At 49.0% G+C, this 11151-nt stretch overlaps 2 protein-coding genes across 7 annotated transcripts in view; one reads left to right on the plus strand and one right to left on the minus strand.

Annotated features, from left to right (window-relative positions):
• The window catches only part of E4F1 (E4F transcription factor 1), a 31414-nt gene extending 26953 nt beyond the window's left edge, over positions 1 to 4461 (minus strand). For 3 of the 6 annotated variants that reach the window (XM_043524338.1, XM_037911268.1, XM_037911266.1), the window contains exons 1-4: positions 4098 to 4461; positions 2099 to 2250; positions 1901 to 2000; positions 228 to 433 (exon numbers count right to left, since the gene is read on the minus strand). In XM_043524338.1, coding sequence (XP_043380273.1) covers positions 228 to 433; positions 1901 to 2000; positions 2099 to 2250; positions 4098 to 4446 — 807 coding nt within the window. In that variant the 5' untranslated portion in view covers positions 4447 to 4461. Of the gene's footprint in view, positions 1 to 227; positions 434 to 1900; positions 2001 to 2098; positions 2251 to 4093 lie in introns of all 6 variants that reach the window. The other 3 variants (XM_037911267.1, XM_037911270.2, XM_037911269.2) reach the window with 3 other exon arrangements.
• A 311-nt stretch (positions 4462 to 4772) lies between these two features.
• On the plus strand, positions 4773 to 10091 carry LOC119567225 (phosphoglycolate phosphatase). The gene is made up of 2 exons (XM_037911281.2): positions 4773 to 5443; positions 7667 to 10091. The coding sequence occupies exons 1-2, from the start codon at positions 4828 to 4830 to the stop codon at positions 7990 to 7992; spliced, it is 942 nt and encodes a 313-aa protein (XP_037767209.1). The 5' UTR covers positions 4773 to 4827; the 3' UTR covers positions 7993 to 10091.
• The last annotated feature ends 1060 nt before the right edge of the window (positions 10092 to 11151 follow it).

The following is an 11151-nucleotide window of genomic DNA, read 5'->3' on the forward strand; positions in this document are numbered from 1 at the left end:
TAGTATGGCAATTCCTTTGTAGACAGTAATTAAAGCTTTATCATGAATGTCGAATTTGACTGACTGGCACTAGTTTTGAAAGGAGGTCAATCTCCAAATAAGATTATGTAGTAGGAAATGAGTTTTCTATCAAGTCTGAAGAGATCATGATGCACAACTGTCCTAAAAGATTTGAGCATATGAACATTACAAAAGTAGACTGTAAAGCTACCAGCTCCATAACTTACTGTTTTAAACGTCTTGTGGCATAACTCACACACATATCGACCTTCTTTATTAACCAGCAGCTTAACCCTGATCAGCTCTGTGGAACCATCTTGTTCCAGGTCATCGGGGCTGCCCTGCGCTTCAGTGATCTCACCATCAATCTGGCCATTTGGGTTTTCAAAAACATGTTCTCCTGTGACAATGACTTCTTTGATGTGCCCACTACCTGGGAAAATGATATGAAGACAGCTACGTTCTTTACATAACAAGGTTCACGTGACTCAATGGATTCAATTTTTTAGAATATCAAGTAGTGGAAAGAAAAGAAGCAGGTGACTAAACACGAATGGTATATGCCAGAGTCAATATTGACTGATTATGGAACTCTATTGTGTTTTCAAAGTCATTCTAAAAGGTGTTAGAGCTCAGGATGGATGTTCTTTGAAGTGGAGTTTTAAATCTAAGTAAAATACATAATAAATACACTCAAGTTAGAGTTGGAAAGGTGCCTTGCAGGATTTCCATTCATCATGGTAGCTGCAGAGATTTAGTATGCTACCTCCTTAGTTCTACCAACCCCAAAGCTCAGGAGCCACACACAGATTCCTATGTGACAGTTTAACACATTGTGTCAACCACCAGACTAGTCAACAAGGCCTTTTTTAATCTGAACTATGACGGGGATGTCATCTCACATAACCTTTGAAAATAAATGCCACCATCATTTGAGTTGGAAGGGACCTGTAACTAAGTGGTCTGCAGCATGGATTTATTTTGTACAGAAAATAGGCAATACGGTGCCAGCCAAAATCAGTTACACTGCGGAGACACTAAAACAAAAAGTTGTACTTCTGCCAAACCACATTAGATAGGGATGCAGTGATTATGGACCAAATGGAAAACTGACAGGGAAAGAGTTCATTTCAAACTTTCTAACTGCGTACAGCTTCAATAGAAAAAAGTATTTTGTAATTATGTTTCTTCTAGAGGACCTATCAATTTACTAAAATGAATACATGCAGAAATGAATAATGGAAGTAAGGTTTAAGAAACATTAATGTCTTTATTTTAACAAGAGAAAATATTTCCATTACTAATTATTATGGGCATTGATTAATAATTTAATGTCACTTCATTTGAACTAAAAATCTAAAATTCTATTGAGAAACCATCTTCAGTTGCAGAGTTAACATTGCCACACAAGGACCTACATACACAAAAGTTTATTCAATTACAATTTTTGCCTCCAGTTTAGAATTCACTCCAGAAGATCCAAGTTATTTCTGAAACAGTCAAGGTCACCCTTGTGATGTAATAGAGAACTCCTATCCACAAAACTTTCTTAGTAAGTGTACGCAGCAATTTTCAGACCAGAAGATGTGTGTATTAAAGTTATAACTCCCTAAAAACTGGAATTCGCAAAAGAAGCCATTAACTGAAAACTAGTATATGTTTTCATTGCTTAAAAAAGCACCTAAAATCTGTTTCTCCCCATATACACAATAGAGTGAAGCTAAATCAGCTCTGGCAGTATACAGTATTGACTATGAAATCAAATTCTTACAGAGCTAGTGAGGGCACCACTCAAATTTACAATGCAACTCCATCTGACTAACCTTTAGAGTAAGGCAATAGACTAAATGATAACAGATTACTAAAGTAACATCTGTTACATAAAAACCTTGCAACTTACCTACTATAGAAGATGCATTACTGATTTCTTCTGCTATTGAAGATGCTTCAACAACTATATGAGCAACAGTTATGGACTCCTCAACAGAAGGAACAACCTGCTGTAACAGATAATGTTTTAGTAAGAAAAGTTAAAATCATATCTTATGTTCACTTATGATAGATTATTGTTCTAATTATTTTGAGACATGGCTGTCACCTTCTGTACTTCTTGGCTAGGAAGACTTGTTGATGTGGCAGTAATGGCTTCTTGAGTTCGTTGACAGATCTTTTGTAATTTGTGTTGTACAAATTCTTCCAAAGAGGTGAACTCAGAATGGCAACGACCACACTTGTGAACATCATCTTCATCTGCAATTTAAAATGTAAGAAATTATTAGATTTGGAAGTTAACGTATACAATGTTTAAGACTGTGTGACAACAGCCCTTTGCCATCCAGTCTACTAAATCTCCCACAATATGAAGAGAGAAAGTTGGAATTGGAGCATGTAAGAATTAGGACTATTTCTACCCCATTAAATACATTTTTACTCCTACAGCAGTGTTTTCTTTCGGGGTCTGTAGAGGGTTGTGATGTTAATTTGCTTACAGGGCAACACTACGGCATTTATGCATCACAGTAACACGGGCTGGACAGGTCACAGCAACAAGATAAGGGGCTCCAAGTTTTTGAAGCCAAGTTACATAAACACTTTGTGCAGTCTTGCAAAAGCCTCATGAACATTTACCAACACACAGAACAGAGCAGAGGATATTAAAAAAGAAATCTAGTGACATGTTCCTTGCCCCCCCCAAAAGTGGGGTTACTCATCCCAAGAGAGTGAAAATTTACAAAGCTGCCTTACTACATAGCCCATTACAGCATCTCCCTCAATCAGCACTAACCCTCACTATCTGCCTGAGAAACCTGGAAAGGGACAGGAAGCCTTAATCAGGAAATAAAACCAAAAAGAGACAGCCTTTGGAAGAGGACTTCTAGTGTCTAGAGAGCTGCTTTCTAGGAACATAGCAATAGCCATACTGGATCAGACCTGAGATCCATCTACTTCAGTATCTCATCCCCAACTGTGGCCAGCATCAGATCCTTCAGAGGAAGGAGTAAGAACCCGCCGCCCCGCCCCACATTAGGTCTCAACTGGATTCCTACTAGTTAAGAGATTAGTTTACACAGTGAAGCATGAGGTTTAATATCCCTTCCAAATCTGTTGTTAGCATTAACTCACATAACTCTGGATACTGTCATTCATACAAATGTCCAGTCCTTTTTTTGGATCTTGCTAAATTCTTGGCCTCAACAATTTCCTGTTGCAATGAATATGCATTTCCTGAAAGATACTTCCTTTTTCAGTTTTGAATTAGCCATTTTTTCAAAAATTTAATTGACTATTCTCTTGTTGTGTTGTATGACAGGGAGAACTGAAGCTCCCGATCTACCCCACTAGAACATTTCTCATTTCATCAGGTCTCCTCTTATGTCCTTTCTAAGGGAAATTACCCCAATTTTTTTCCCCACGCTCTGCCCATGAGTTTCCCCAGGCCCCTAATCATTTCCATCACCCTTCCCTGCAGCCCCTCTAATTCTGCAACATCCTCTTGGAGATGGGCGACCAGCACTGCAGGCGATGGTCCCCAGGAGACCCCAGCGCTGCAGCGGGGAAAGCTATCCGAAGGGTCTTTGGCTTAGTCCCCATCCCAGGCCTTCTGCCGCGTAACAAATTTGCCTTTTTCTGGCCGCGCTGCCCACCGGGCAAAGGCCGCCTCCGCGCTGGTGACCCCCAGTCCCTCCCCTGGGGGGATACGGTGAATTCGGCCTCCGCCGCGCCCCCCTTTCCCGGGCACGGCTTTGCCTCCATCCGCAACGCGCTCCGCTTGCCCGCCTGCTGCCGGGGCCCCTCGCCGCCCTCTCCGGCCCCGGCGAACCGCACAACCCGGGCTCCTCCGCAGACTGCGGTCCCTCGCTGCCCCCCGCTCGCCTGACCCGGCGGCAGGAGCACGGGGCGCGCGGGGAGGCGAGAGGCCGGGGCGGGCCAGGAGCGCTCTGGGGGCCCAGCGCTGACCGGGCCCCCGCCCCCCTGAGCGGCCCGGCGGGAGCCCCCCGCTGCTCCCTCTGGGCCCGGCGGGGGCTCCCCCCCCAGCAGGCCGCGCTCCGCTCAGGCCCCGGCCGGGGGAGCGGGCCCGCCCCAGGCCCGTTACCTTCCTCGCTGAAGGGCGCCGGGAGGCTGAGGACGGTGGCGGGGCCGGCGGGTGGCGGGGCCGAGCTGGAGGCGGCCGCCGCCGCCCCCTCCTGCTCCCCGGCCGCGGCTGCCGTAAGCCCCGCCGGCCCTGCGCTCGTTGCCATCACGGCCTCCATGTCGCAACGCGCCGCACCACCAAGATGGCGGCTTTACGGCCGTGTCGTCATAACAACGGGCCGCATGCGGCGGGGGGTGTGGAGCAGGCGCGCGGCCGGCAGTGGGTGGGGCACCGAGGAGCCCCCGCGCAGGGGCCTCACTCTGACAACCACGCCTATGATCCCACCCTGACCCCTGACCCTCCGTGCCCTTCATGAACCCGAGCTCTCAGGTGACCAGTTACCGCCAGATGCAACTCGGGGGCGGGGCTCCCGGCTCGGTTAGCCAATGAGCTGAGAAGAGGGTGTGCGCCAAAACCAGTTGCCCAATGAGATGGTAGGGGCGGGGCTGAGGGTCCCCGCGCGACGGCCCCAAGGTTATGCATCCGTCACCCATTGGGCCACAGAGTGGGCGGGACTCCGCGCCCGCTTCCCCCAACGAGCAACGGCGTGGGCGGGGCTCCCTTCCCCAATTTGTGGCGCGGGCGGGGCTCCGGGGGCGGCCGCCCAACTGCCCGCCGCCTGGGCGGGCTCCCGCGCCGAGCCAGCGCGCAGGCGCAGGCGGCCGGCGGAGCGGAGCGGGCCCTTCGGTCGCACCATGGCGCAGGGCTCGGCGCGCCGGTGCCTGCGGCTGGAGCCGGCCGCGGCCCGCGAGGTGCTGGGCGCGGCCGACACGCTGCTGTTCGACTGCGACGGCGTGCTGTGGCGGGGCGACGCGGCGGTGGCGGGCGCGCCGGCCGCGCTGAGCCGCCTGCAGGCCCGGGGCAAGCGCCTCTGCTACGTGACCAACAACAGCAGCCGCACGCGGGACGCCTACGCCGAGAAGCTGCGGCGCCTGGGCTTCCCCCCGGCCGAGCCCCGCCAGGTCTTCGGCTCGGCCCACTGCGCCGCCCGCTACCTCCGCCAGGCCCTGCCGCCCGGCGCCGCCGCCTACGTGCTGGGCGGGCCCGCCCTCGGCGCCGAGCTGCGGGCCGCCGGCGTCCCGCACCTGGGGCCCGGCCCCGCCGCCCTGCCCGGGCCGGGCCCGGCGGACTGGGCCCGCGCGCCGCTGGACCCGGCCGTGCGCGCCGTGCTGGTGGGCTTCGACGAGCACTTCTGCTACGCCAAGCTGTGCCAGGCGCTGCGCTACCTGCAGCGGGGCGGCCCCGGCTGCCTGCTGCTGGGCACCAACCGCGACCACCGCCTGCCGCTGGAGGGCGGCGCCGCCATCCCCGGTGCGTGGCCGGGCCCCTGCCCCGCTCCCCCTGAGGCGGGTGGGGGGGCCGCGATGGGGCCGCTCCCCCTGGGGCGGGGCGGGCTGGGGGGTGGGGGGGCCGCGATGGGGCCGCTCCCCCTGGGGCGGGGCGGGCTGGGGGGTGGGGGGGCCGCGATGGGGCCGCTCCCGATGGCGGCGGGCCGGCCCTGGCCTCGGCCTGCCGCCGCTTCCCTCCCGAGACCCCGCCCTGCAAGCACCGCTGGCTTTTGCGTTCCCGTTTCCGCGTTACTGGGGGGGGGCTTGAAATATCGCCACAAGCGTGGCCCCTTCGGAGCTGAGCGCCACGTCGGCAGCCCCCTCGGCCGGGCAGTGCGCTGGTCTGTGGGGTCGCAGCTGCCCGCGCCCCATCCGCAGCCCCCTCAGCCGGCTGGTGCCCTGGCACCGTGGGTCACAGCTGTCACGCGGCTCCGTGCCCCGTCCGCAGCCCCCTTGGCCAGGCGACGGGCTTGCCCCCTCGGGTCACAGCTGTCACGCGGCTCCGTGCCCCGTCCGCAGCCCCCTTGGCCAGGCGACGGGCTTGCCCCCTCGGGTCACAGCTGTCACGCGGCTCCGTGCCCCGTCCGCAGCCCCCTTGGCCAGGCGACGGGCTTGCCCCCTCGGGTCACAGCTGTCACGCGGCTCCGTGCCCCGTCCGCAGCCCCCTTGGCCAGGCAGTGTGGTGGTATCTGATGTCACATCTGTTACGGTTCTGTGCTCCATCCATAACCCCCTCGACCAGGTCATGTGCTGACGCGCAGAACTGTCACACAGCTCCATGGCACATCCAGCCTACTTCACTCCAACGCTGGAATGAGGAAAGGGCCATTCAGTTGTTCTCCATGTTCTTCCCTCGGAAACTGTCCCTTTGCCCTGGCATCAGCTCCTTTGCTCTCCAGCCCAACCCTAAGTTATAGTGAATGAAAAGTGCTTTCCTGAACAGCATGCATCCTTTATTAGCATCCTGTAGCTTCTTATTTAGTTTCTTAACCCTTCTCTTTGCTCCAAGAGGTATGGATGTGATGGCAGTACCTACTGCTTTTATGACTTTATCTTCCATTTGAGCCTCCTCTGCTGTATTTTGTTAGAGAATATGGGGGGACACCTATGCTGCTTGTATATGGGCCTCTGGATGCCACTACAAGTTTTGGAGACAGGTGTCTTTCCTGGATACAGTCCACTGACTACAGCTGCGTAGAAACCAGCACTCTGATGCTGGGTGGTTGGGGACCATGCTGTCTCCTGGCGCCATGCTTCAGGGCTGCCCTGTTCCCTAGGGGAGCTTGGATTTGTTGGGGCCAGTGGTCTCCAGCAGCCTGATCTCTATGGTTGAACATACAGGTAGAAACTTCTCAATTCCAGTCAGAGCAAATGAGGCAGTCTAAATCTGGAGTACTCTGGAATGTGAGAAGCTTGAGGGGTTTGACTATGGCTGACCTGTGGCCTAAGTTCCCTCTAAGCTCCCAGCGCAGGCCTGCCATGGCAAGAGAGGGCTGGGGGGAGTCCTCTCTCCCCACCACAGCCCCAGGACAGCCTGCACCCTGAATCCCTCATCCCCAGCCCCACCCCAGAGCCCGCAACTCCAGTCAGAGCCTTCACACGCACACACCCGCACCCCTGCCCCAGCCTCCCGCACTCCGAACCCCTCGCCCCACCCCTCCCACATGAATTTTCTTATGTGCACCAGTATGAAGGTGATGTGTCACACGTCACTTCCATATTGGTGCACATACCAAAATTCATTCCGCACATGGATGTAAAAAATTTGAGGGAACACTGCCTGTGGCCCCCATTTTACCTGTTCAGTCACAGAACTGGATTTTCTAGAAAAACCTGTACTCTAAACCCTCTTCTGTTGCAGTAACATGCAAGCACCCCACCCTTTGCAGCCGACTGGGAATCTGGTGGAATGCAGGCACAGCAGTGAGGTCTATATGGCAGCAATCACTCTGCATGGCTTTGCTGGCAGGGTAGCTCAGCAATCCTCTCTTAGTTATTGCGAATTACAGTATTTTACAAAATGAGAGGGAGGGATTGGACTTCCCACTCTGCCTTAATCTGCACCAGGCAAGCTGCCTCTTGCCCATTATTAGGTCTTTAATACTGTGGGGTTACACTTCTGAAATACCATGCAGTGCAGCACTGACTCATCTGGTACCACAAGTCCTCGCCTATATTTCACTTAGCTTTTCTCTTCTGCCTTCAGGGACTGGCTGTCTTGTGAAAGCAGTGGAGATGGCAGCAGAACGTGAGGCATTCATCATAGGCAAGCCCAGCCGATACATTTTCGACTGTGTGTCTAGTGAGTTCAAGATCGAACCTGCTCGTACCATCATGGTGGGAGATCGACTGGACACAGACATCCTTATGGGCAATAACTGCGGCCTCACCACCCTCTTGACTCTCACTGGAGTCACTACTCTGGAAGAAGTAAAAGGTCACCAGGAGAGTGACTGCCCTTCCAGGAAAAGCCTGGTTCCTGATTACTATGTTGATAGCATAGCTGACCTTCTTCCTGCACTTGAGGATTAAAATAGCAAAAACCTCTCCAGCTCCTGTAACGGTACCCATGTTAGTGAAGGCAGTAGTTAATATCACCTCTGATTACTTTAACACACACAGTGTGACACCACTTGCAATTGCAAACTGTTAGCTTTTAACCTTCAATTTGAGTCCTACGATAATTTTGTTTACAAATCTTATTTTCAAAATGCACTTTGAAATGAAGAGGGCATTATAGTGTCACCCAGTCTTGTGTTTTTTAAAGTCAACAAGTACATCCAAATGTTTGCAATATTAGGTGTCAGGGTATTGTTTTTCTGGACTGGGTTAAGGAAAATAGAATAGATTTAAAAAAACAAACCAACTGTGCAGTATGTTTTGATGGACAAACCATAGCTCAGACTTGATTATTCAGGGAATTAACTCTTTGGGTATATAGCTGTCCAATGGCTCTCTTCTCCTATGCTTGCACAGGCTGCTTCAGTTAGAATTTGGTCCCATGCTGGGTTCTTGATGCTTACTCAGGTCCTGTTCTAGACATGCAGCCTGTTGCAGTGTAACTTGAAGGGAGAGCTGTTCAAATATCTGTCCTGTATTTGATCGTATAAATCGCAGTTGTGATACAAACTAGACTGGTTCTACATGCAAAGGATATTAATGGTATCTTCTCTATGTTGTATTTGTCCAAATATTGGATGTATATGTAAAGTATGTGTGGTATATAAAGTAATTACCCTGACTGACACTAAATATATATCAGAAATGTATTTAAAGTATACATTAAACATAATATATTGAGAATGTATCTTGTTTCCCAAAAGGAAGGATATGAGGAATTTTCTTCACTCTTTATTAAGGATTAATTTTTAAAGGCACTTGCATCCTAATGAGATAATGCAGTAAGTGTAATCACAGAGAACTGTCCTACATTAATACCATTTGCAAGAAAGAATTATATCAACGGATATTTTAAAAAAAAGTCCATTCTGATCATCCTTAGAACTCCCTAGTCCCTCAATAGCAAAACAAATGTTTGCCTGGACTTCAGCGGCAAACCCTAAATCTGCTCCTCCTTTGAAGAATCAGGGTAGTACACATGGTAAATCTTTCTTCCTCCCTGGGCTTATTGTGGGTGGAATAGTGAGTAAGTACTGGAACAGCACGGGGCTTCCTTTACATTTCTGATTTTAATACCTTCCTTGCAGAGCTGGTGTGAGGGCCTGACACCAGTTACTTGCCTAGGTAAGAATGAATGCTCAGGTTATTTTGCTTCGCAACTTTAAAATAGGCCTCCAGATAGCTTTTGTTCTTGCTGCACTAACAGCCACAATGAATATTTTAAGCTTGTGTGTTTAAAAAAATAACTCAAGTAATCAGATATGCAATTGCGTGTTCCGTTATTCCACAGAAGTTCTATTGGCAATTGAAGGAGAGCATGTTTTAATTTCTCTCTCATTGTTCAGTTTGAACTAGTCTGGCAGTGTATATTAGTGCCACTTCCTCGTACTTAAACACTTGAAACATGTAAATGTATCATCTTGTTCATACAGCAATAATTGTGCAGTTCATAATATCTTTCAGTGTTACCAGGATATGAGCTGAAAAAACTCTTACAAAAGGTTAGTTATAAGTTGATGTCTGCATTCATCTGTAACTCGAAGTGTGTAAGAGGCATGAGTCATATCTCTACCCTGTATTATGTGTCCTTTGTAAGCCTCAAAAGGCTCTAGCTGAAATGCCTATGTGTCATGTAGAATTTGTTCTTGACACTAGTTAATGTAGAATTGGACATAGTGGGTTTATTGCTGTTAGGGAAGACTTCAGATACAATATGTTCTTTGATTTATTTTCTATACTTGTGCTTATCAAATTCTATAGAGATTCAGGAAAATATATTAAGTAAAGGAGTAAATATCAGTTTGGTATTAAACCATATAACAGCTGCACATAATCCCTGTTGAGAACTACATCTATACAATGGTACCATTACCTCTATTCATTCAGTCTTTCCGTAAGTATTGTGGAATTGTATTGGTGAAAGCATTTATTATGCTTAAAGAGTCTCCATATAAATTTTGTTGGAGTTGTTAGTCCTATACTTGAATTTACATTAAACTTACAAACCTGTTTTTCCTCTGGCTTTTCTCATTGTTTCTGTGGTCTGTTCTGTGTTTACATGCAATATTTCATGTTGTTGTAACTATTACATCTAAAGGGGTGAAATACACATGCTATTATATTGCTAACTCTAATTTTTAGAACTAATATTCACTCAATATCTTATTCTCCATTTTCAATACCTAGATCCAGCAATGAGTGAGTTGCGGAAGTCTATGACCTGGGTAGCATTTTCACATTCTTGCATTTTCAAACAAAATATCTTACTCAGCATGGCTAAGCAGATTCCTGCCCCTTTTTGTTCAGATAAATTAGAATAGTTTGTGAAAGATTTCACTTGACTTTTCTGTCTGAGAGCATATATGTGGTGTGAACTCGTTTGGAAGAAGGGTAGAGTGAATGTTAAAATGCTGGTCAAGAGTTACTCTTGCTGGACTAACCAGTGTGGTTAAATTGCATCACTGCCTACTCTTTCTTCATCGGAGCTGAAGCTACTTCCTTTAAGGAACATGTTGTGCTGCAGTATTTCACAATGCTGGCATGTGCTGAAGAGTTATTTCCTTGTACTACTTTTACACCTTGAAAGGAATGAGAAAAGTGGCAGGTAACCCTCCGGCCGTAGCAGAACGTAGGCATGCTTTCTTAATTATGTGTCGTGAGCACTGTATGGTTGATTTCTAATACATTAACTTCACACTGTCTTCCCTGAATTTTCAAGTCCTACAGAAGTAACAATTAGAATGAGAAGAGGCACAACTTTCTCCACTGTCAGTTTCCCTTTTTGTATCTTTCCAATATAAACCAGTGGGTCCCAGATAACAAGGGTGGAGCCCTCTTTGGTCCTCTGCACAGTTGAGAGGCAATGTGGAGGGCAGGCCAGGCGCTTCAAAAGGAATGAAAAACCAATGACCAGCCATTTTGGGCTTGCACCTGCAGTAAGGTTTAGCTTTATTCTAAGCTTGTTATGAAAATTCTTCAAGACAGCCTGCTCAGGGTTGTTAAGAGTACAAGGAAACTGCTGCATTACTCTTCTAGATCTCCTCTGGGTAAACTGATGGTTGTAGGACTTAC

Source organism: Chelonia mydas, chromosome 10, assembly GCF_015237465.2.
Source record: "Chelonia mydas isolate rCheMyd1 chromosome 10, rCheMyd1.pri.v2, whole genome shotgun sequence".
NCBI classification, from domain to species: Eukaryota; Metazoa; Chordata; order Testudines; family Cheloniidae; genus Chelonia; species Chelonia mydas.

What these genes read in the sequence shown, in the direction of transcription:
- LOC119567225 (XM_037911281.2), top strand. Translation starts at nt 4,828, where the DNA reads ATGGCGCAGGGCTCGGCGCGCCGGTGCCTGCGGCTGGAGCCGGCCGCG. An exon ending in GGGCGGCGCCGCCATCCCCG is followed by an intron (nt 5,444 to 7,666) that starts GTGCGTGGCCGG and finishes TTCTGCCTTCAG; the next exon opens with GGACTGGCTGTCTTGTGAAA.